The sequence below is a fragment of the Pistacia vera genome, unplaced genomic scaffold, assembly GCF_008641045.1.
Source record: "Pistacia vera cultivar Batoury unplaced genomic scaffold, PisVer_v2 Contig531, whole genome shotgun sequence".
Lineage (NCBI taxonomy): Eukaryota > Viridiplantae > Streptophyta > Magnoliopsida > Sapindales > Anacardiaceae > Pistacia > Pistacia vera.
In genome coordinates this window covers 341,249-367,607 of record NW_022196370.1, presented here as the reverse complement: position 1 = coordinate 367,607, position 26,359 = coordinate 341,249, and the positions used below count along the sequence as shown (strand labels likewise).

At 31.8% G+C, this 26,359-nt stretch overlaps 2 protein-coding genes and 1 long non-coding RNA gene across 4 annotated transcripts; all 3 read left to right on the top strand.

Annotated features, from left to right (window-relative positions):
• Positions 1-5,158: 5,158 nt before the first annotated feature.
• Positions 5,159-13,443, top strand: LOC116107303 (structural maintenance of chromosomes flexible hinge domain-containing protein GMI1-like). Its single transcript, XM_031393589.1, has 13 exons — positions 5,159-5,292; positions 6,099-6,459; positions 6,555-6,587; positions 6,732-6,818; positions 6,920-6,975; positions 8,133-8,216; positions 8,885-8,957; positions 9,174-9,229; positions 9,367-9,472; positions 9,631-9,699; positions 12,776-12,878; positions 13,290-13,350; positions 13,416-13,443. Exons 2-13 carry the CDS (start codon positions 6,121-6,123, stop codon positions 13,441-13,443), a joined length of 1,095 nt encoding a protein of 364 aa, XP_031249449.1. The 5' UTR covers positions 5,159-5,292; positions 6,099-6,120.
• Positions 13,444-14,957: 1,514 nt separating this feature from the next.
• LOC116107274 lies at positions 14,958-15,602 on the top strand. Its single transcript, XR_004124426.1, has 3 exons — positions 14,958-15,025; positions 15,122-15,302; positions 15,468-15,602. It is a non-coding gene; the product is annotated as an uncharacterized LOC116107274 (long non-coding RNA).
• A 1,969-nt stretch (positions 15,603-17,571) lies between these two features.
• Positions 17,572-25,569, top strand: LOC116107337 (structural maintenance of chromosomes flexible hinge domain-containing protein GMI1-like). 2 transcript variants are annotated; one of them, XM_031393615.1, is made up of 12 exons: positions 17,572-17,650; positions 17,769-17,877; positions 18,692-18,790; positions 20,132-20,198; positions 20,703-20,788; positions 20,872-21,153; positions 21,423-21,560; positions 22,252-22,366; positions 23,402-23,615; positions 23,713-23,904; positions 24,279-24,599; positions 24,754-25,569. In XM_031393615.1, exons 2-12 carry the CDS (start codon positions 17,845-17,847, stop codon positions 25,013-25,015), a joined length of 1,809 nt encoding a protein of 602 aa, XP_031249475.1. In that variant the 5' UTR covers positions 17,572-17,650; positions 17,769-17,844; the 3' UTR covers positions 25,016-25,569. The 2 variants fall into 2 exon arrangements, with proteins under 2 accessions (XP_031249475.1, XP_031249476.1); XM_031393616.1 differs by lacking the exons at positions 17,572-17,650; positions 17,769-17,877 and adding an exon at positions 18,000-18,084.
• Positions 25,570-26,359: the final 790 nt, after the last annotated feature.

The following is a 26,359-nucleotide window of genomic DNA, read 5'->3' as shown; positions in this document are numbered from 1 at the left end:
TACTAGGTGATATAAACTACCTGACCGAGTTTGAAAGTTTCAAATTAATTTTTTAATAGAGATTAAGGCTTCAAAAGTTGTTTCCCTAAGTTAAGTTATTAAGACATCTCCAACCACAAACACCTAATTAGTGTAAATTTTACATTAAATTGGTATAATTTTTTATGTATTTCACTATTATATCTCCGATTCATTACATTAAATATTACACAAAAAAGAATATTTTTAGAATATTCTATTGCTTTTAATAATCAACAATTAATCTATTTCATGCGTGAGTTTTTTCAAAATGAGCAATCAAGAATTATGTAAAAAAAAGCTCAACAACAAGGTCAAATATCTCAAAATAACTCTAGTTCTTTTCAATATTTTGATGATCTTAGAGGATCCCGAACTAATCTACCGGAATACTAAATTATTATTTTAGTTTATATTGTATTTTCTTTTAATTTTAGTGTTTTTAAATTAGTGTTAATTTTTATTTTGAATTATTGTTATTTAATATTTGCATTAAATAAAGTTTTGTTTTTAATTTTTCATCATTTTTTAAATTATATAATTATTATAAATATTAATATAAATAATAATCAAATTAACATATATACAAATAACAAAATAAAATGTATTTTATAGTATTTGAACAATGCCATACCAAATTAGTGTAAGTGGATAGTGTCATACCAAATTTGCGCGTGATACTGTTTACTTACACCAAATTGATGTAATGTTTGGCTTTGGATTGGAGCACACTTTTCACACCATTTTAGTGTCTCGTTTCGCCGGGTTGGTGATGCCCTAAAGGACCCATCACTATAATCACTGCAATTCCGAGCAAATCTCAAGACCCTAGAGCTGATTGGCTGTATTCATTTCAAAGACATCTCTTTCCTCGTAAGGCTAATTAAACCTGAGATTCTTTGTTTAAGAGATTCCTTTTTTGATGAATTGCCAAAAGAACTTGGGGAACTTTGTAAATTAAGATTGTTGGATTTGTGTGGTTGTGATGCGTTAAAAATAATACCTTCCAATGTGATACAAAGATACAGCTTTAAAGAATATTGGGAATTTAAAGAAGTGAGTGAAAATGGAAGTAATGCTAGCTTTTCCGAGTTGAATTCACATTCTCGGTTGACCATTCTATCTGTGGAAATGGAAGCTGAATGCCTTCTAGCAGACTGTCCTCTCTCGAAATTGGTAAAGTATGACGTGTGTGAACCCTTAAAATCATATTATGAACGATTTTCAAATACAAACGCCTTAAGAATCATGACTATTGATGAAACCTCATTGAATGTATTTAAAGTGTTGTATGATACTGTAGAATACTTGCTTTTAAAATATATTGATCCCAACCATTAATCAAGAGGGCTTCATAAAGTTGAGATGCCTTCAGCTTGAAGACTGATGATTTGAAATGTGTAATAGATATGTCATAAGAACATGTTCCAGTCAATGTAAACTATAGAAGTCGTCGTCTGTTACAGTATGGGTAGCTTATTTCCATCAATGTCGCCTCTAAGATTCAATAATCTGAAAGAAGTGGAAATCTACTCTTGCAATAAGCTACAAGAAGCATTTCAACTTGAAAGGCCCGTTCATAGAGGAAGAAAATCTTGGGCAACTCTCAAAATTAACAGAGTTAAAAGGTAGGAGACTTACCACAATTGAGGTACATATGGAAGGGGCATACCAAACATGTAAACCTCAAAAGTCTTACAAATGTTGGAAGTGATGGAATGTGAAAGCTTGACATATCTCTTCACAATGTCACTTGCTCGGAGTTTGGTGCAACCAAAATCGCTCAGTACATTCTTGTGATAGTTTGCAGCAGCTGGTGGTCATGGAAGAGGGTGACAGCGACAAGGGAGAGGAAACATTATCAAATTCCCTCATCTTCTCAAAATTAGAATCTCTTTCTGTAGATAGCTGCAAGAGATTGGAATATATTTTCCCAATCTTTATTGCAAGATGTCTTTTGTACAACTTGAAGCACTTGCAATAAGCAATGCTGCTTAGTAGCATGTCTTCTATTCAGATCATCGAAGAGGAGAAAACATAGTTGCAAGAGATTGTCCTCCCTAATATAAAACCCTTGAGAAACTAGCCAATTTCATCAGCCTCTGTCCAGAGAATTACCATTCTCTTTGAAAAAGATCACAACAAAGCAATAAATCCAATTTGGCTGCTTCTTTCATGGTTGAAGTTGTAGCCAAAGATCATGACCGAAAAGAGTTATATTTTCAACAAAAATTACATTCAATTTGAAAGATTATTAACCATTAGGGATGATTCGATGAAGGCAGACCTCTGTGTTAATTATTTGTATTCACTCTTCTTTAATTGAATTGAAAAGCTTGTTAATATTGTTTTAGGGTTGATTGAAGTGACAAATTGAATTCCTTTTAATATTGTTTTAAGGTTGATTGGAGTGGCAAATTGATTTCTTTTACATAAATGTCTCTAGTAAGTGAATATTCTCACTTTTAATTCTAATTTTACATGTTTAAAATTTTCTTTTATGAAAGTTAAAGTTGTTGATATGTTGCCGGACATTCATTTATTTATTATACAAACCAAAATTATATAATATACTTATAATTTAATTATATAGGAACCAAAATTAAAAAAGGAAATAGCAAAAAATAAGGTTATAATTGGTAACATAATACAAGTTTTAATAATTATCATTAAATAAAACTGTAAATGTAATACAATCTTGATAGTAGCCTTAATTGATTAACCTTAATTTAGAGGTTGATAATAAGGGTAAAATAAAAGGCCTGAATCTTGTTTTATATTATATTAAATAATAAAATTTTTGGATAAAAGTTGTCGGTGAAAAAAAAAAAAAAACCAGAAAGATAGATAATTTATAATTAACGAGAGAAGATTTTTTTTTTTTTTTTGAACATTTTTATCATTAATGAGGTAAGATTATATATTTTACCATTAACGAGGTGAAAAAGCCGTTTCAAAGATCTTACTTTAACACTTGGCAGATCATCTGAAAGAGCCTTTTCGTACATAAGGTTATTAAAATGACATTGACATACGGTGCATGTTAGCCATTGTACGGCCGCACAAAAATACAAAATGCACATCTGATATGCACATGAAGTCAGGTATGTTCAAAAAGTCAAGTGAAATTTGATAATGACATTTAGGTCCTGTCAGTGTAAACTTTTTTTTTAATTTTTTAATTTTTTGTAAAACTCTGAAATACCCTTTAATTTGTTAACCTTTTATTTTTTTATAATTAATGAAATTGTTCTAAATTTTTACTAGAATTGTCAATTACTAGCGATTTTCTTTTTTTATAATTCTATAATTTTTAATTTTATTTACATAATAAAACGTATAGTATAATTTACGACATCTCAATCGTTTTCAAATTTAAAATGAGTGGAACTCATTATCATTACATGTGACAGATCTTTGAAACAGCTCTTTACACCAAATTTTTGTATAGATGGATATAAAAACTAGTCAGATGTGATCATATTGGAGTCTTTTGTGAATGAATGATCGTCCAATATTTATGAATGTTCACCCATATTTAATAGATTCCCGTTCATATTATATGACGAATATCCATCTATTATAGACAGACGTCCATGTCTAAAAAAATTTAAAAGAAAAATAATAGACGCCCGTTTATCTTATATGGATATGTGTCTATTTACTATGGATGAGCGTCTATCCCATCCAAAAAATTTTAAAAAATTTTACATTCAGACATGCGACCCCTTTCATTGTTTAATTTAAAAAAAATTACATTCAATTTTTATCTCAATCAAAAAATAAATGTTTGCTATCTTCATTTAATTTTTGTCAATATTCAAAATAATTGGGTAAGCTTCATTAAATTTTTATCTATATTTAAAATAATTGGACAAATGCCATATTATTAACTCAATTAGGATTCACAATTAAGGCATTAAATAAATTTAAAATTTGTTAATATTAAAATATGACGCGTCCTCGTAATAAACAATTTAAATCAAATTTGTTTAGTTTAAACTATAAATAAACGTTCATATTATATGAATGATCGTCTATATTTATTCACGAAACATTTGTTAACGTGATGCATAATTCCCTGTAAAAATCCCTACAAAACCTTGGTCAGTAACATTTTTCTAAATAACAAAAGGAAAAGATTTTAATTTATATCGTGTCATTGATCAGTAAATTCGGCCACATTAATGTTGAAGAAATGGCGGATAAAAGGACTGCACTTAAGTTGATGAACAATCACATCACCGTCCATTTTGATCCTTGAGCCATATTTAAAAGGTCCAGTAAAATTTAATAATGACATTTAGGTCCTATCAGTTATTCAGTATAAACTTTTTTATTTATTATTATTATTATTATTTGTAGGAGTCTGAATTCTGAAATACCCTTAATTTGTTAACTTTTTATTTTCTTATAATTAATGAAATTGTTCTAAATTTTTACTAGAATTTTCAGTTAGCAGAGATTTTTTTTCATAATTCTATAATTTTTAATTTCATTTATTTAAAAAAATATTAAGGGTATTTCAGACTTTAAAAAAAATAGAAAACTTATAGGTTACAAAAACCTAAATGTTATTATCAGATTTCTACGGAACCTTATGTACTTAGCATGCCAAACACCAATCCTAACAAGTTTGCCTTAAACTTCATAATTACAAATGTACAACTAAAACAAACTTATTTATTTGAGATGTACATTGAATTTAATTTGAGTTAATATGAGATAAAGTTGGAATTAATTTGGGATTAATATGAGATAAAGTTTGAATTAATTTGACACGTTTGAATTGATTGGGGATTAACTGTGACTAATGAATTAATATTAGATTCCTATTATTTTTGGATTAGTTGAAAATTTATTTTCTTATTATGAATAATAAAGGGTAAAGATGGTATTTTTACGGACAAATTGTAGTTTGATGTCATTTGAACATGTCATTGGCCTTGAAAATTTAAATAAACAGATAACGATAACTACCATACAATGTGCATAGGTAGCACACATTAGTAATTAGTGGGGTACACTGTACCATAGGTACATGTTAGCAAACCATCCTACTTGGCAAAAACAGCACCCTGCATGCGTCTCATATTTCCATCACCAGAAACTGAAAGGTTATAGAGCGCTTCTACTTCTACTTCCTCTCTCTTTAACATACTCTCAATTTCTCTCCTCTTTCAGTCTATAATTTCCTTTTTCTTTTTTGACCCTAACTTTCGTTCTTCTCCGGAGCTCCATTTAATCAGAGGCTGTATTTCATCACTAAGACAGGTAAAATAGAAACTGTATTTTCTTTTTAGTGCATGATAAAGCAGCGGTTTCTTGTTCATTTAATCGTTTTGTTGTTGTTTTTTCTTTTTCTTTTTTACAGATTGGATTTTTTTGTGTTCGTTGATTTTGGATAGTCTTTTTATAGATTGGATGTCTTTTGTGTTCGTCGATTTTGGATAGTCTTTACGACTTTACTTAACCAACAAAGAACTTGCTCATTTGATAATTTTTTATTTTATTTTGAATGAAAAAGGGGAAAAAAAAGAGGCTTGCCTGTTCATAATTTGTTTTGTTGTGTGTTTTTTTGTTTTTATCGAAATTAGGTGTTTTTAGTGTTCATTTATGGTGGATTTTGTTTACTGACTTGCGTAAATGTCAAGTTTTTTTGCTTAAGATCATATAATATATATTTATGTTTCTTTTGAGTGGGAAAGAAAGGGTTTCCTGGGTCCATATTCACTGAAAAAGAAACCACTCTATGCACTCATTTTGCTGAGTACTTACATTATCAAAGTTTTAGAAATAATTTTTTGCATCACCTATTAACAATATTTTAAGTTTTCATGATATTTTCTATTCAGTTAAGCACTAATGTGTCTATTAACGGTTTAGGTTTTAAGATTTTAATAGAGGGTCCACTTAAACGATGGGTGTTGAGATAAATTTTTGGTCACGAATAACCTCTTCCTTTCTGAAAGGCTTGTATGTATTTGTGTATGGCTGTGGGTCTGTGTGCTTTAGGGTTTGTTCTGTGTATTGAACAAACATAGAGATAGAGCTGTGAAAAGAGTTTATTTTTGTTTCAGAGATTGCAATTTTTTTTTCCCTATGGAACGACCAAGTGCATCCCAGAGGGTGAAAAAAAGAGCATTGGAGGAAGATGATGGTATTGTAGGGAGGAAATATAAATTTAAAATTCTATTACCAAATGGGGCTAGTGTAGAATTAATTCTATGGGACCCCATCCTCCGAATGCCCTTGCAAGACTTCGTTAAGTTGGTGAAAGGTGAATATTTTCGGGCTTGGCAAGAATCAGTGAGTCAGAAAAGAACAATAAATTGGAAAAATGAAGGGCTGTACCTTGAAGATGCCTACGAGAATAAGATAAGAAATATAATGGACTTTGGGAAGTTCAAGCCACATAGGTACCATATTTTACGGCTAAATGTGAGTATTCCTAGTTTAAGTGTTTACGCTGTTTGATTATAAGAGTTTTCATGCCAGGATTCAGTGATGCTTTAATTTGTTTATTTCTTCACCAGGATGGGTCCAGTGAGATTTCCAATACTTTTGAGGTTAGTAATTCTTAATATTTCTGACTTTCTGCATATTTTTGCTTTATTGTTGGTTTTGAACATTCATTGTGGTTCTTTGTTCATCTTTTATGCGTTTAATGAAGAAATTGTATTCAGTTTTGTGATGGACTGGTTTGTTTACAGGGCATGTGGGATTTGACGCCAGATACTGATCTATTAATGGAGTTGCCAGAAGAATACACTTTTGAAACAGCTCTTGCAGATTTGATTGTATGTTGTTGGATGCAATTGAAAGAATTGAAGAAGTTTTGAGTTTTTGGCTTATCTTTTCGATTTATGTAGTCGCTTATTCTCTGCTGCTCATGTACCAGGATAATTCTTTGCAAGCCATATGGACCAACCGTGAAAATGATAGGAGATTAATTAGGTATGACATTTGTATGATGACCATTTTTTTTCTTTGCTGCATATTATATTTACTTTTATGTGTTTGTTTTATAGATGCTTGATTTTCATGCTATTTACTATTTCTATTTTTCCAATTCTTTACAACGTGAACTTCAAATCTGTTATCATCAAACTGACCCAGTGGACATGCAAATTAATTAGTTCATATGTGAATTGATGAACTCCGTTATTTTTCAGAGTACTTTTGTTTATTGTTCACTTCATTGTAAATAGAGATGGTAAGGTTTGACCTCGAAATAGATAAATATATATAAACTAGCTTTCTTTAGAAAAAAAATTATCATGTATCATAACATAAAAGTTCTAATGAAAAGAATAATACAAATGAGAGCAAGAAAAAAAGTCATCACTTTGTTTTTTAACTTCTCTATTACTTTTACTTACCCAAGCAAGACAACTTTTTTTTTTTTTTTTTTCCATTGTTTGGTTTTCATTATTATTATTTACAAAATAACCAAAATAACTTTGATCAGTTGTGTGATCATTCTCATCAAGATATTAATTCTGTCAGTTCCACATATCTCTCCCTAGATTAAATTTGCTTTCCGCTTATTCCAGCAAGAAAGGATGGAACTTGATATCATATTGTTTAAGTCTCAGTGATGTCCTCAGTTTTCAACCAATGGGACAAAGCTGATATTGTCATACAATTTTATCATGCTATAGTATTCTATCCTCTTATTGTGTTTACATTATGTTTTTTCTGAACTTTTTTCATTTATATTTTATATCAAACATGTATTTTCAAAAGCATTAGTAAATGATCTCATATCTTAAAAATTTGCTTAAAGGCCCTATTGCTCTCCATAGTAGAAACAATTTTAAGCTTACTTTATTGGTGTTAAATTGCATATATCAATGGGTTTAGTTTTCCCTAGAGTTCTACTCTTTGTGATGAAGGTCTCCTTGAGTTGAGGTGTAGGAATCATGAAATTGAGCACCTGTATATCTGCTTATAATTAGTTCTTTATTCGTTTTTCAATTGGGTTGATATATATGGTTGTTTTGGTACATATATTCAGTTCACTCAATTGTCATAAGTTGCTATAGCTTGGCTCAAATGTCCTTTAACATTTTAACGCGTGGTATGGGATGATCATTTTAATATCTTTGCAGTGTGCATATTGCGGAGGATAGGATATCAATTTTTGACACTGGCCCAGGAATGGATAGTAGTGAAGAAAACTCTATTGCTAAGTGGTGTGTTATAGATTTCAATATTTACTTACAAACTTCCCTTCTTTTTTCAGTGCTTGTGTGTGCTTGTTGGATATTTTAGAGGTTGGAACAGGGCTTAAACTTCATTTTTTGACAATAAAGGAAAGGAAAATTTGTGACTGCCACATTTTCAGCTTTGGCTTATTTATTTTACAATTTTGTTGAATATTGATGTAGTTCCTTGAAGAAGTAGGAATGAAAAAATTTCCAAGAGGTTTATTTTTTATATATGATAAGAAGAAAAAATTAGTTTGTTTGGAAATAGGAAAATAAGCTTACAGCGAGGTAGAGGAACAACTTCCTGTCTATCTCTCCACCCGAAACCAAAATTTTGGGAGAAAGGAGAAGCAAAGACTGACAAGAAAGAATAGTTGCTCAGTACAGGCTATTGGTTTCATATATGAATTTGTAGGAATATCTAACTAGGGTAGACTGCATAAGCATTCATTGATTTACTTGCATGTTGTGTTTTATATTTATGTAATTTCCAAATAATAGTTACATTCATTGTTAGATATAATTGTTCTTTCCCCATCGTGCACATTTTTAACACAGCTCTGATTTACATGAGGTTTGTTTTTTCCTAATTATCATCTTCTTTTGGCTGCCTCAGTCTTGGATTATATGTTATTCATGGTTCATATGTTTAGGGGGAAGATGGGTGCTTCACTTAACAGGACTTCTAAAGAACATGGTGTAGGAGGCAAACCTCCATACTTGAAGGTAAAGGGTAATCTTGTGAATATTTTTGTATCTTGCCTTTATATATACATATATTTAGTAGTATTGCTTTTTTTTTTATTGTAGATAAATATGCGGTCTTTTTTTCACTGTTTGTCCTAGTTTCCCATATTAACTTTGATATTAGTCATATTCTCTATTGGAAGCTGTCACTCTTTTTGTTTACAAGATTTTTTGTTTCTCTTGGTGACAATACAGCCTTTTTTTGGCATGTTTGGATATGGAGGACCTATTGCATCTATGCATCTAGGAAGGTATTCTCTCTCTTAAACTTCTTTTTTTTCCTCTCTTCCCTTCTCTCTCAATGAATGAGTTTTTTTTTTTTCTTCTCAATGAAGCAATGACTTGAGTGCATTTTTTAGTTTTTCTTAATTTTACTGCTTTCTTATAGGCGTGCTCTAGTTTCTTCAAAGACAAAAGTATCTAATAAAGTCTTTACATTGCATCTTGAGAGAGAAGCTCTACTCAAGTGCTCAGATTCTGAACTTACTTGGCGGGTAATTAAGTCACCTTAAGCAAATTATTGTCTTACTAATGGACATTTGTTTCTTTTGCACATGTTTTTCAACTCTTGACATGTCATGTTTTTATTATTATTGTTATTATAATTATTATTTTTGGTTGTATTAAGGTTGTGTTACTCCTTTATTTTTAGACTAATGGTGGCATTAGGGTTCCTTCAGAAGATGAAAGCACAGAATCACCTCATGGAAGTTTTACAAAGGTGATTTCTATTTCATTTTGTCTAGCACTTTGTATTTATTCCTTGGGGCAAGTGTTGCTTACTTTTCTGAGCTCTTCAGTTTAAAGTTAGATCATGGTCCTGTAATTGAATAAGTGATGCAGATCTTTGTATTGTTGAATCTTTATTTTTGCGACACTAAGTGAATTAGGTTGATACTTGTTATGTTTCCCTCCAGTTTTTCTGTCCAATTGTTTTGGACTGTTCTCATTTTCCTTGATACAGTTTGCGTTTCAATTTGATTGATCGACAAAATGATCAAGTCCCTAAGGATAGCATAATCTTTCCGATGAGTATTGTTAATAATCAGTCAAGCAAATATTTGTTCAATTAATATCTTGAATTATCCTTCATGCATGAAAATACTTTTGAGCTATGTTTTTTTTGATAGGAAAAACTAGTATATTGATGTGTAAAACAAGATTTATGAGTTTTTATGTAAAACTCTAACTCTTTCTTAGCTATGTTTTATCAATTTTTTGTCAAAAATTAAATATTATTGTCTTATATACCTTTATTACCTAAACTATTGTGGACCAATCTGCATTTTATGAGTTCAAATAGACTGTATAGTTGCAAAACATCTGTAGCACAAATATCCCTAATTTTTTTCTTTAATATTTTTCCTTTATAATCTGTTGTGTTGTCAGGTTTGTTTCGTTATTTGGAATACTTACTAGGACTTCGATCGGTGAAGGTTTAATGTGCTTATCATTTTGATTTATGAATTCCTTTTCTCCATTGGGAGATGGATGTCAGTGAAATATTCTGAGGCTTAGGACAATCAATGGACCTTGATTTGATGTTCAATATAAATATTGTGATATGCTAATGGAGCTTAAATTTCCAAACCTTCTAGCTTTAAATTCTATGTCCATGCAAACTTAATATATTAAGATTGGTCTTATTTGGAGTATAGCCTACATATTAACAAAACTATAGTTGACTGCAAGATATGGAAGTTGTGCTGGGTGGATAATTGAGATTATGAAATTAGTGGGAAGTGAAACCTAAATTTTGAGTTTAAGGAGATGATAGGGAATTTCTTAACATATTAACAAAACTATAGTTGACTGCAAGATATGGAAGTTGTGCTGGGTGGATAATTGAGATTATGAAATTAGTGGGAAGTGAAACCTAAATTTTGAGTTTAAGGAGATGATAGGGAATTTCTTAACATATTAACAAAACTATAGTTGACTGCAAGATATGGAAGTTGTGCTGGGTGGATAATTGAGATTATGAAATTAGTGGGAAGTGAAACCTAAATTTTGAGTTTAAGGAGATGATAGGGAATTTCTTAACATATTAACAAAACTATAGTTGACTGCAAGATATGGAAGTTGTGCTGGGTGGATAATTGAGATTATGAAATTAGTGGGAAGTGAAACCTAAATTTTGAGTTTAAGGAGATGATAGGGAATTTCTTAAGCTATATATAAGCACTAGAATGTGTTCAAAGTTTTCTTTCGCGAGGTTCTATAAGAATGTTACATAAGAGCATATAAAGCCTTTATAACTAGTTCTGTCAGTACTCTTGCAGATTTTCCTGTTTTACATCTCCTTGATTTTGCTGAATTGTTGGATAAATATTGTTCTTTTGAGTCAAGTGATTCGCTGGTGTTTAGTTATTTACTTTGAATTATGGATGTTGATAAGGCCATCTAATTTTTGTCTACATTTGGCTATTTTTAGTTAAACAAACAAATAATGAGTCAGTAATAGACATCATTGATTATAATGGTGAACTTTGAAACAAATGACAGTGATACAACGTTTGTGTATTCTTATGTCAACACTGTTAAGTTTCTATTTATTGTTCAAGTTGGTTTTTAATGGTTAGTCTTAGGTTTGAATAATTGACTTATTCGCTTTACCTTGATTAATTCATTGAAATATCTTGAAATTGGTATGGAATCTTTGAATTATTTTCTGTAGAAGTCTTATGGTTTTAGATGGGTACAACTTGTTCATTCTTTTGTAATATTAATTCAATAATATTGACATGTTTTTCTATCATATTTTCCATTTGACCATAGTGTGCTTAATTAGCTTGGCAATGTGCTATTTGATTGTTTTTTTGTCATTAAATTTTCTTTCTTCTTTGTGGGGATCAATACTGTACTTAGCTTGTATTTCTCTTTTGGAGAATATTTCAGGTGGAATTTGAGCCTAAGCTAAAAGCTTGAACAAATTTCAACTGCTGTACAGCTAAAGGACATCTACTTCCCTATTTCAGGTGTCTTTGCATTAAAAAAAAAAAAGCTTCATTCTTATCCAGTTAATTGTGGGTTCATATATGATATAAGTGTAATTAATAATATATTTACCACATTTCTAGATTTTGTATAGTCTTATAATTATTTGTATTTATCTCCTTATTGGTGATAATGTGCAAAAAGCATAAAACATCGTTAAGTCACTCGTCTCTGTCGGAGCAGTACAATTGTGGAATAAAGTAGTTGAACTGCCAATTTGTCTTGGTAGCCTAGGCCCATTCTATTTCTCTGCTTACCGAAAATTTTGCTTTTGGAGGTGGTAGAAAAGCTCATCATCATTCAAGTGTGGATTTTGGCTTGTTTGAGTATTTATCAGAAAGGAACAGGAGGATTTTTGAAAATGTTAGAGAAGAGGACATTGACATTTTATTGGATACAGTAGTGATTTTTAGTTGTAAATTGGAAGTTAATTTGGTGTCAATGTTTGGGACACTGTGTGTATTGAAAGTGAAAACACTCATGGATCATTTCCATATGCCTACCAGCCAAGGTTTTTGTTGTTATAGACTTCGGTAGAAAATATACGGCAATACATTTGCTATATAAGGCATTGCCTTTAATATAAGAATGTTTCTATTTTTCTGTTTTCCTATTGTTTCTCATATTTTACCTATCACCTCTTTCTTTTCTTTTTTGTGTAAAAAAACTACTTTTTTTTTCATTCATTATCATGACAATTTGGTGACCATACAAAATTAATTTGACTGTAGACATTATCAATATGCAAATCGTTCTAGATATTAATAATGATTATGTCTCATTATATTTTTGATGTGCAGTGGCGAGAAGTACAAAGACGGGGAAGACCACCAACACAATTGAGTTCCAGGTTTAACTTGTTATTGTATTTACGTGCTGAACTTCTTCTTAATACAAGTGATGGTATAATACACCAAAGTACTTGGGATTTTAAGCTTTTTACAAGTCATGAGAAGGAATTACAGAAGTCATAGAGAATTGGAAGCAGCTTTGTCTCCATTTATGTTATAATAGAATTTTTTTATGTTTCTATAAAAAAAAATAAAAAAAAAGAAATAACAAAAAAAGAATTTCGTCTTTGCAGGTTAATGGTGTTGACTTAGCTGAAATTGCAGGTGGAGGTTGCATAAACAAACATGCATTATGCAATGGTCCTGAGTGTTTTACAGCTTCACTTTTCCCTTAAACTTGGTTGTCTACAGCCAAAAGTCCTGGGACCAATTCAGTCTTTTGTCATGATTTTCAATGGCATATCAATTGTCAACAATATGCAATCTTGGTAGATTTTAAATCTTAAGAATTGGTATTTGTCAGGTTCATGGACATCTCAAGAAGCAAATGCACGCTTAAAATGTGTTTATTTTCCAGTACGGAGGTATGTGCATACAAAGCACAAATTTTTTCTGCATGCTAGATAATTTCTGAAATTGTTTAATACAGGGGGGAGAGAGCATTGAAAGAATTATAGAGAAGTTAAATTCTAAAGGATGTGGAGTTCCTGAAAAAATATGAAACTTTCAGTCGTGTTGCTATTCGTCGTCTTGGTCGTTCTTCCAGATGCCGCTGGGTAAGTTCTAAATCCTATGAATTCAAAGAAGTGATGAGCTAAGTAGGAAAATAAAATCGTTTTAATCACATAATGACTCACCTCAAATTTCCCTATTGGACATACATCCACAATGTGGTCAATGTTTAGGAGAAGCTAGAGTTCCTTGGTTTTTGTGTGTTCTTGTTATAAAAAGTTAATCTGCTAAGTAAGAGCCCATTTAGGATTTAAAAGTGCACTTGCACTTCATGTGGATCAAACATAACCATAACCAATCATAATGACAGACATGATTATTAGGGTAGGAGGATTCAAACACAAGAGTACTTGGTCAACTTGGTTCTGATTCTTGCTTATTTACAACTTTAAGAAAAAAAAACTATAGGTAAGAGCTATACTATAGTACTAAAGCTCTACTACGCCACCCACATGCACTTATGTGTGGACCAACTAAGTACAATACAATCATAATCATAAACACGACTAACCATAATTAATTAATAGGATGATCCAAAGCAAGATCATTTTAACTTCACTCTAATGCCATTTAAGTTATGTGTGACCTTAAGCTTATGAAAGGTCCTATTAATGCCTAAGTTAAAACGGGACCTAAAGCTTATGTAAGGGTCCAATAATATTTTCAAGCTCTACATCTAACCATATTATGACATAAAAATATTTAAGTTGTAAATTTAAGGTGAAATTTGCAAGCTTTACTAATGCTTTCATTCTTTATATATCTAGTTATGCTTGGAAAAAATTGTTGTATGTATCATCGCCACTTAATTAATTCCCAAGGTAATTTTTCCAGTTTCTGATTTACACCAGGCAGTGCTTCCTTATGGATTTGAGGCAGAAAAAGGGGATAAGGCTCACCTACTGAAGAGATGTTGCTCAAGAGCAAAAGCTTTGGTAGGGTAATTGAAATTTTTTTAAGTCACTACTATCCATGCTTTCCACCACTGGGATGTGATGTTTTCCTCTCATTAAGACATGTTTACAAACGTTTGGTTGCAGATACTGATGCTGGTTTTAATCCGACACCTTCTAAGGTAAGGAATGTATTGAAATTCATGTTTTGTACATATCATGCTGAAACGTCTTTTTCACAGTTTTGTTTGACTGTGAGTTGCTAAGGCCTCATTACCAAAGTACTTATATATTGGAGTAGATTAGTGTATCTTTAAAAGCTAATGTATAATTTTCTTTTAAATATTAATTTGGAAATAAAAAACATTTAATACTAATTGTTTCTACTCTCAGCATATGCCTACAATGTTCAAATCTCTCTGACCAAGATTTTCAGAGATGGTTATAACATTGCAACAAACTAAAATAATTCTAAATTCAGTTTGTGGATGTGGTGAAGTAATTGTATAATCTTTTGTGTTAATTTTTTTTTTTTTTTGGTCAAATGACATGATTTAACAGAATGATTAGCACACAGAATCTGTTTACCATAGCTTTGAAGATTTTGGTGTTAATACTTGTAAGGAAGACAAAGGTAAATCTTATTTGCAAATTGTAAATATGGGGCTAGTTTTAATCATTTATTTGAATTGTTACACTATCTTCCAATGTATAATTTCCAAATTTGCAGATATCAATGTTGAAATTCATAGAGCTGGAAAACTATTAACTCCTTGCAACTGGAAAAGGAATATCAAGACTGGCTTTTGCAGATGCATGATCAATATGATAAAGAAAATAACTTTGGAGCAGATCAAGCAATTTTTATCCTTAGCCCCAAAAACAAAAAGTCATGGGCATTTCATCTGATGGTAGGCTTTGAGATAAGGAATTTAACTTGCATAACATTATTTCCATTTTGCATAGTTTGCTTTTCATATACTTCGTTCATTTTTTGGGTCTCTTTTTTCTTTTGTTGCTGATTTGTTTGTTACCTAGTTTCTATCTGATGACATATCATATATAATCAACTATAGTTGCAAGGGTGCACCAAGTACTAAAGAGGAAGGGTTTAACGTGGAAAAGAGGTCAAAGAGTTAAGGTTTTCAAGGGAGCATGTGCTGGGTTCATACAAACAATATCTATGCAACAATAGAATATTTTTAATTGAAGGTCTTCAAGGGATGCGCGGTAGGCAATGGTGTTAAGACTTTAGACTTGTTTTGCTTTTCATTTTGTAATAGAAAAAATGTATATTGGCATGTTTACATAATTTAATCTTCTTGCAATTTGATAAATTTCACCCTCCCCTTTGTACATTTCTAATAGGTGATGCTCGAATTATATGCAGGTATGCATCTTGTGTACTTGTGGCTCTAAAAGTTCTATTTTAGTGGATAAATATAATCTTTGTACTTTTTGTTTCATAAACATGTGATGTCTAATATTTTCTGGTCTGAAAGGCCAAAGGTCTCATGGATAAGGAAGGATCTGTTCTCGTGGAGAACAATGGGACTGTTAGCTGGATATTTTGGCTCCTTATCTTACCTATTGGCATAATTGATTCTGGAAAGGTTTTCCATTTAGTTTCAATTTTTCTTTATTGCTGCGTACATTTCTATTTCTTTGATCTTTGCAAATTTTACTGAGAGTAAGTATTATTTATTTTTTTGTCATTGGCATTAGTGTGTATGTATTGACAATATTGATTGAACTCAACTAGCGAAGCAACGTCAGAAGGCTCTGTTTGATTGACTTGTTGAACGCAACACAATGTCAAGAGTTAGATGTTGATGGGGTCTGTATTCATCAAACTTTTCTTATTTTGGTTTATCAAGGATGAGAACAAGATTAAGTTATCTGGAAATCATAAATATAGACTGTCACATCTTGATATATGTAAAAATATTCTCCATTTCTTTTGGCACTTAGCTTGAGGAACAAAAATTCAATCCCTTTTTTCTCTTCCATCAAGATATTTAATCACTACTAATTAGTTTCTGTTTCAGGCATTACCTTTTAGTGCTAAAGCTGGAGAAGTACCTCCTAGAGAAATTGTGGCTGTTGTTCGGGTGCCAATGTTGTTTCTTCTAGTGTTTCAAAGAAGTTGGACCAAAAGCACATTTAAGAATAATTAGAGATGATCATGGAAGTCAGATCAAGGTAAAGGGAAATCTTCAAAAGGGTATTAACATCACACAGCTCGTGTACCTCCTGCTTCTAGGAAAGGGTATCAAGGTTATATATATTTGAATTCGGGTGCAGTTACCAAACTTTTTTCAGAATGCTGGGATGTATAGGTTTTCATTCACCTTGTAAGTGATACAAAAGATTCTTTTCTCTTTTTGTTGTGCATTATATATCATATCTTTCTTGTGTTTTATGATTATATAACCGATGTGATGGAATTTTGTGCTTTAGCCTCAGTCAAGTGTAAGAGTTGTGAGAGACAGGTGGTAGTTAAGGGATTTCTAAGGTTGGAAATTGGAGACTGTTGAGTTGTAAACAGAGCCCACAGTTCTGTGTTAGGTAAGAAAACTTTTAACGAACAACTTATAATTTTTCTGTTCGAAAACTCATAGTAAAATCCTTCCCTAGTCTTAAGCCAGAGTGCAAAATAAGCGATGATAAGTAACCAATAAGTTATCACAAGATGCTTGTGTATTGCTAAGAATGAATTGCACAATTTCCCACCTAGGTGTATTGTAGACAAACGAAAACAATTTTATTGGCTCATCCTAGAATTAAGTGTAATATTCTTATCATCCACTCAATCTCAATACACTCTTAAAAGGATTAATGACTAGTAAAGCATCATCTTGCATCTTTAACTGCATTACACATGGCAGACTTTACAGCTTAAATATTATTGTTGGGCCTAAACCTATAAGCTTAAACTTTTGGTTTAAGTAGTTACTTAATAATTCTATTTACCTTTCACATCTTGTATCATGCATTATTTTTCCCTAAGCTAGCATTTCTAATTAGACTTAATAACCTTTTATACTCCCTCTTTTCTCATAAAATGACCACTTTCCACAGAGTTGGTTCATGCTTTCCACCTTTATCCGTTGCGTGCTATGACATCTATGATAATCGGATTCCATTTACATCTATTACGGGGGTGATAGTCAAACTTAATACAACCACAAGTGTGAATATACATGTAGACGACTTCAAGATGGACCTTTCAGCTGATAAATTGACACTTAATATTGAGGTATGAGTTCACACATGAATATCTTTTACGTGCCCTTTTAAAGAAGTGCTTATTTAAATAGTGTTAATATGTTTTTGGTGTGCATTAGCTCCTTGTTTAAGTTTTCCTAGTTCTACAGGATATTCTGATTGAAAGCTATGAGTTGGACAAGATCCAGCCACGGTATGAGGCTACCTTGGTGATATCTCCACAAGATGAATTGGCATCAGTGTCAATTCCATGTCAAGGTATTTCAGTGATCTTAATAGATTTACATCTAGAACCTGTTTCAAACTTCTTTCTAACATCATCTTGCCATTTTACTCATATTTTTATATATGATTTATATATATGTATCAGTTATTCCTGGATCTTTAAAGCATGTTACTATCCAATCACCAAATTTTGGGAACAATTTGCTTCCAGGCTCTGTGGTTAAGCAGCTTAAATTTGAGGTATTTTGGGGATGTTATAATTTTCATGGCTAGACTTATTTTGGAAAATTTGTAATGTCTTATGATTGTAATCAAGTACATTGTAGATTTAATGACGCAAACTGGAGTGGTTGACAAATCATTAGTCTCAAAGATTAATCTTATAAAGGAGGGGCTTAGTTGAACTCAGTTTAAATTTAATTCTTATATATTGACATGGTATATATTGTACTGGGAACACAATTGATGATACTGATAATTATATGTTATTTGACAACCTAAGCATATCAACTACATCAATGGTATTTGTTATATTCTTTAATATTGCATATGGTATTTCACAATGTATTTTCATTTAACTCGTGGTACTTCGTGTATACTGTTAATCTTTTTTTTAGTGCAGAAACTTGATATTATTAATTTTCTTTTAGCATAATTAGAGATTTAGAACACTTAATGGAATATTGACGTACTTCATCATAACAATTAAAGAAAGATTTTTTTGGCTCAACCTGTAACAATCAAACAAATGTATTATCTTTTAAGTTAGATAATTGGAAACTTGTATAGCTTTTGAGAGTGGTTTCAGGCATACTTGCTAACCTATTTAACCATTCATTTCTTCCAGATGTTTGATGCATATAATAATCACGTATTCAAAGGTTTGGAAGTTGAATTGAACTTGGATGGATTTCGATTTGAAGACCAATTGGGCATAAAGCGTAAGGTCAGAATATTTCCTATGTTAGGATTGTATTTTTGACAAATAATTCATTCATCTGCTACACATTGGTTCTTTAATGATTGCTAACACAGTATGGGAGTTCTAATTTTGCTAATACAGTATGTCCCAACTCCCACTTCCCATTCACATTAGTGCATTTGGGACTGTATTGTGGGCTGATTAAGTTCACAACGAGTCTGTAACTTGGCCAAGCACTTTTTAATGCTGTGCAATATAATGTAACAAAGACACCCTAAAGGCCCATTTGAAAGTATGTATGTCTAAATTAGTAATGTCCAAAAGTTCAAAGAGTTAATCAAATTCTTGTGCCCTTATACGACAATATGATGTGCTTCAGCTTGTTCTTATTATTTATTTTACATCTTATGCATGATAAGCTAATACTATAATTGTGCTTTTAGGTTCTATTGCATTTGGAGTTTACAATTTTTGTCTGTTGCATTATCTGAATGTCCTGAAAAAGTTTGTAAACATAGGTGGACGATTATGGATGTGTTGACCTTAGTGGCCTCTTGAAAGTAACAGCTGGTTATGGAAAAATTGGTATGTCTCTTTATCTAACTGCATTTTTGTTTTGGATATTTACTTGCAAGTATGAAAAATAAAATGATATTATTTTATTACTGAAGCCTAATATTAGTCCAATGAAACAGTAACATATTAAAAGCTTAGTGGTATCTAGTACTGGTTATCTCATATTTTGGTTGTGTACTGTAATTTCAAAGATGCAGACATTGCTTGATGGAAAATTCTTAGTCACTCATTACTTTGTAGCTTTTGGTTTTATTTGTCTAGCTAAAAAGGAAAAACATTTGACTTTTTAATTTAACCATCTCTAGGAACCATCTTCACCAAAATTTTTAGATTTTGCTTCTTGTGGATAATTTGATTGATCATGAGAAANGATTGCTAATACAGTATGGGAGTTCTAATTTTGCTAATACAGTATGTCCCAACTCCCACTTCCCATTCACATTAGTGCATTTGGGACTGTATTGTAGGCCGATTAAGTTCACAACGAGTCTGTAACTTGGCCAAGCACTTTTTAATGCTGTGCAATATAATGTAACAAAGACACCCTAAAGGCCCATTTGAAAGTATGTATGTCTAAATTATTAATGTCCAAAAGTTCAAAGAGTTAATCAAATTCTTGTGCCCTTATATGACAATATGATGTGCTTCAGCCTGTTCTTATTATTTATTTGACATCTTATGCATGATAAGCTAATACTGTAATTGTGCTTTTAGGTTCTATTGCATTTGGAGTTTACCATTTTTGTCTTTTACATTATCTGAATGTCCTGAAAAAGTTTGTAAACATAGGTGGACGATTATGGATGTGTTGACCTTAGTGGCCTGTTGAAAGTAACAGCTGGTTATGGAAAAAGTGGTATGTGTCTTTATCTAACTGCAGTTTTGTTTTGGATATTTACTTGCAAGTACGAAAAAGAAAATGATATTATTTTATTACTGAAGCCTAATATTAGTCCAATGAAACAGTAACATATTAAAAGCTTAGTGGTATCTAGTACTGGTTATCTCATATTTTGGTTGTGTACTGTAATTTCACAGATGCAGACATTGGTTGATGGAAAATTCTTAGTCACTCATTACTTTGTAGCTTTTGGTTTTATTTGTCTAGCTAAAAAGGAAAAACATTTGACTTTTTAATTTAACCATCTCTAGGAACCATCTTCACCAAATTTTTTAGATTTTGCTTCTTGTGGATAATTTGATTGATCATGAGAAAATGTTACAATCGTGAATTGTATCAAAGGAAATTTTTTAGAATGCTGAGAACATAATCATGAACAGTTGAATGTTACAATCGTTAATTGTATCAATGGATTTAGGTTTGTTCAGTGATTGCATTCTAACATTTCTTGCCTTGCAGTATCAATTTCTATTTTATCTGATAATGAAGTCATTTTCAATCAAGAGTTTCGAACTCAGAAAAGGGAACTGAGAATTGTATCTGGGGTTAGTGTGCTTTACTTTTGCCATACCTTCGCTTAATTATTGGAAATTTAAATGTCATTTTTACTGATAGTGTATAGAATCAGGTGCCTGAGTGTTGTCCTGTTGGTTCTCAACTTGAAAATATAGTTTTTGAGGTTGTTGATTCCAAGGGTGATGTTGATGCAACTATCCATGATAATGAGAAAGGTGGCCAATCCCATACACTCACTATAAGGTCAAAATCTATTGGCACAGAAGATTCAATTCGGTATGCTTTCAGGCATGGGCGCTGCACTGTTCCTGCTATTCCCCTTCCTCAGTGTGAGGGTTGCTTTTGCTTTGTAGCTGTGCATTCTCGTTACACAGAGCTACATCTAAGCATCAAGGTTGCAACAAATTTTATGTTAGCGATTAAATACTATATAGTTTTATCTATTTATGAATGGGTTAGAAAATAAAAAACTAAAGGAATCGGGACATAGTAAGAGTTCTGAAATCCACCAAAAACACTTAGCAAACTTCTTTAATCAAATGACTATTGTGTCCACTGTTGGGTGTCCATAATCTTAAGAACTTAGCTTTAGTATTAACACTTCATGATTATCATTTTTCAGCCACCAATACTACATTGTTAACCATTGGTTTGCATGTGCAGGTTCCTCTTTTGCAAAGTCCAAAAACGGAGTACAGTGAGATACCCTCATATTCTGATGGGAAGTTACTACTTCTCGAGGGCTCAACTCCCCTCAAGCAGGGAGGAGACCTTGCGGTATCCATCATTAAGATTGAGAAGGTATTGTGTCAAATTCCATCTCTACATTTTTTCTAAGATGTAAATGCATTTTTGATGCTAGAATAGATGCTTCATTGTCTTTGATTTATATGTTCCAGGTAGAGATTCTTTTCACTTGTTCTCAATGCCTCAGTCAAAGAAGACTTGAATTTTCCAAATTTCAAAAAGAACTTTCTTACTGTTTTGAGTTTCAGTGTCCCTATTAGTGTTAAACATTACTACTTAGCTGGGTTGTTGTTATGTGCCGAATGTGGTGATGTTGCTTACTAATTGATAATTGGTTTTAGTCTGAGTTTTGTTGTTTGGACTACTTTTCTTGCAGGAACTTCAGCATGTAATTACAAATATCTTATCCAAAAAAATTGTAATTACAAATATGATTCTAATTTTTAAATGCTTTTTTGATGATGAAATATTTCTAGTGTACATATTTCTATTATGTAAATACATTTTTGATGCTGCAATAGGTGCTTCATTGCCTTTGATTTAGTTGTTCCAGCTAGAGATTCTTTTCACTTGTTTTTTATGCCTCGGTCAAAGAAGACTTTGAATTTTTTCATATTTCATTCATGTAAAAGAACTTTTCCTACTGTTTTTGTTTTTCATTGTCCCCATTAGTGTTCAACATTACTGCTTAGCTTGGTTGTTGTCATGTGCCAAATTTTTGTTGTTTGGACTGCTTTTGTTGCAGGAACTTGAGAATGAAATTTGTAAATATGGTTCGCGTATCAAGAATCATGAAATGGCATTGAAAATTGTTGATGATCAAACGGCAGAAATCAAGCAAGTCTTGTCTCAATTGCAAGGTTTTGACTGACATAGTTTTCTTTCTCATTCATTAAAAATAATATGAAAATGAATCCTACTCAGTATGCATGATTGAGGTACAAGATATGGTGTAGAATGATAAATTTCACAAATTATTTGTCCATTTTAAGAAACTTTAGTGACCCAAGAACTTTAATGTAACACATGCTCCTATTATTGTGTATCTTTTTTAAGTTCAAGATCCAAAATGGTAATTTGCTCAATTTGGTGATAAGATTACACAATTTTAGGCAAAGTTCTGATCATTTAAAGATGTCACTACTAATTTGGTTCATTTGTCATATAAATCTATTGGAATCAAGTGAATCTTCCTGTTTTCAGATTTTCAACATTTTGTCTATTCTATTTATTCGTAGCTGTTAAAATAGTTGTTTGTCATGATTAATAGGTACATATTTACCTTGTTTACATATGTGTTCAAGCTGCTTAAGTATCGGACATTGTGCGTTTCGGTTCATGTAATGAGAGTTAAACCTTTAGGACATATGTAGACACCCCAATTGAGGATCACAAGTTCCTTTGTTATTTTGAGGACCTGAAGGCACATTTTGTCATTCTCTGCCATGCCACAAGAGCAGGTGGTCATTACAACATTGATGAAATAGTAATATTTGTGTGAGAAAAGTTAAGTTCTATTTCATGACTCATTTGTGATGAGGATGCAAAAACGTTTTGATATGAATTCTGTGGCAATTAAACTCTGTACAACTTGCAATTTGCAGAATATTTGTGGTACTGCAAAAAGTTGTTGGCATGATACTAAGCTATTTTGGAGTTCTATGTTGAAATTATTTAACTCTGTTCCACATGGTATAAACTTCATTGTAGGAGAAAAGAATAATGGTCTAATTTTAATGTTCATGTTCATGTAAAATCAAATAGTTAGAAATTTGGTTTTATTTTCTACTTGCTATTTAAATTAAAGCACTTCCTTCAATGTATTGATAAATGTGGCTCCAACAGCAAATGAGGTGGAAAACTGAAATTGGATTTGTTGTTGATTTGTTTACCAGCTTCAACAGAACGTCAAATTTTGACTGATCCATACTCCTTGCTTACAAAAGAGGAAATAACAAGACGGATTGAAAGCAGGGGTCAATCTGCCGCTGCTGTTCTCTATTGTGTTTGTAAGAAGTTTCCACTCCATGAATCAAGGACTGATTTCATTGAAGATATTGTTGGCCTTGTAGCACTTATTGGAAGAGCATGGACCAGCAAGCTTAGCAGGTCACCAATCTGTTATTTTCTTCAAATTTCTTAACTGAAATGATTACTTGTCCATTAGTCTTCTGTGGTTTATAATCTCTGGTTTATCAATCTTTAGGATGTTAGCGGAGTACTTGGGTGAAGATCAAATGCTTGCTTTGGTCTGTAGATCCTTCAGAGCAGCATGTGCTCTTGAGGAGTATGAAAAAAATGGAGAAATTAATTATACACTTGGACTACATGGAAAAGCAGCTGAACGTGGAAAGTCTATAGTTGGCCGATTTCTTGTTATATGCCTTGAGGATATGAGGTGCTATATTCAGTGTTCTGGTTGCAATTTAAAAACGGGAGAATGACAATTTGCCACCGAGGTTTGGCACAAGTAAGTTTTCCCACCTGAAAGGTTTGAAAAAAACAATTTCCCATCCATAGTTAAGATCTATCCGTTAACTTTAACCTAGGTGCTATAAATTGTTTTTTTTCAAACCTTTCGGGTGGGAAAACTTACTTACGGCCAAACCTTGGGTGGGAAATTGTCTTCTCCCTTTAAAAACTTTTATAGTGACTGTTAATATGAATTTCCTTCCAAAGCTATCAGAAATATTTATGAAAAAAAAATGTTGTATGCCTTGAAACTCCTTTATATTATGTCTCAATTTTCAGACATGATTATTTGTATTGCAGGCCCTACACAGGGGCGTTGGATGGCAGTGACCCTCAGAGGTGGCTAGCCTTGCCAGAGCCTATCTTACCATGTGGGGACACCCCACCAGGTTTTATGGGGTATGCAGTTAATATGGTTGACCTAGATGAGCATCATGTTTGCACGAGGACAGATGCAGGTGATGGTCTTAGGGAGACTTTGCTCTACCAACTCTTTGGTGAGCTTCAAGTTTACAGAACCCGTGAAGACATGATAGAGGCTCGCGCTTGTATAAAGCATGGTGCTATATCTCTAGATGGTGGGATTTTGAAAGAGAATGGACTTATCTGTCTTGGGCATTGGTATGTATTGTTTCTCTCTTCCTCTCAATACTTTCATTAAAATTTTGTAGAATTTTTTCCCTCATTACCGAGAGTAGGTGCCTAGTTACAATTGCTACTTTAAGCTAACAGGTACAACCACTAAACATTATCTTGTTTGATCATGTCTTTTCAGGAATCCAACAATATGTTTTCCAGTTGTTGGGCAGGTAGATATGCTTCCATCTTCAGAAATTACGGAAAAATGGAACCAAATTGAAGAGAAGAAATTGAAGTTAGGTAAGCTCATGTGCTTAAAAGAGAAACACACTACAGCTCTAAAGAAAACTTTGAAGAAGTTTAATAAGAAAAAAGAGAAGTATAAGGAACATATGTTTGAAATCAGTCCAACATTGAGAGAGTATTACTTGGAATATGGAAATCCAGAGGAAGAATAGTTGAGAAATCTCTCTTAGATGATCTAGTTCATCCGTTTTACTGCTGTATAGTTGGAAAATGTATATGTTTGTGGATATCCATAGTACCATAGCATAGGAGGGAAAATTTACAATTGTGAATGCCATAGAACTGATAGTGATAGATTAACTCAGAGGAATTAAAGAGTTTATGCCATAGAAATCATAGATCAACTCCAATCCCTTTAAAGAGTTTATGCCATAGAAATGATAGATTATAGCAAAGTGAATCACTTGGGAAAGTGGTAGGCAGTTTGCCAATCAATACATCTTTTTCTTCTGTATTTAACCTTAATTATCTCTTTCCTCTAATGCTTCTAATTTAAACACAGTATTTTGAAGGTTGAATGTAACAGTGGTGTAGATTTTGTTAACTGTTTGTTTTGATATGACTTGTATCTGGGATTCTTCTGGATATTGCTGGCTTAAACTTGGCCTATCAAACGTTGGTGAGTAATCAGAGGGCAGTGGATTCTGGAAATACATTTGCATTTTGATACTGATCTTCTGCATTTGTAGTTCTAAAATGCTTTATCATAGTGTCAATTTTTATTTTTAGTATAATTGCTGTTTTGTGTTAACTGGTCTAGAATTTATTTAGGAAGTAATTTTGCTGTCGTGATTATAATCAATGGTAAAAAGAGAGTAATGTGGGTTAGTGCCTATTTCAAGTAATTTAGAATTTCGACATTATTTAATAAAAAAGTTTTACCAATATTATGTCTACTATTTACTTCAAAGAAAGTTTTCCAATGCACTATTTGCTGAGTGTAAATTATGGCATTCCATTACAAAACATTCCTAAAAATGGTAATTTCATCTAGCGCAATTATTATTATTATTTTTTTCTGGTTCGGACTTAGAAATACATAAATTTTTTAACTATTTAATATAAAGAAATCATATTTAGCCTACACCTTCTGTTCATTAACCATTTAACCTCTATTTCTGTATTTTGTTTGTTTTGAAGAATATAACCTTAAATAAATAATTATTAAAGCCAATATTGATTTTAAGTAGGCATGGAATTGTTATAATAATATAATTATTAAAAAATAAGTTCATTTCTTGCGTAAACCATAACCCTATTTCAGTATAAAAGCCTTTTTTGTATCTCAAAGATGTCACAAATTCCTAACCATTTAGAATTTTAATAAAAATAAAAATAAAAATAAAAATAAAAATAAATCTAAGATACCTTGAAGTTTGTTGTCATCTATTTTTACCATATTGTGACTTTTAAAATTTGAGAAATATAATTTCATCAGAAAAAACTTCAAGTGCTTCGTTTACATAAGATTGTAAATTATGTCATTCCAATTTAGA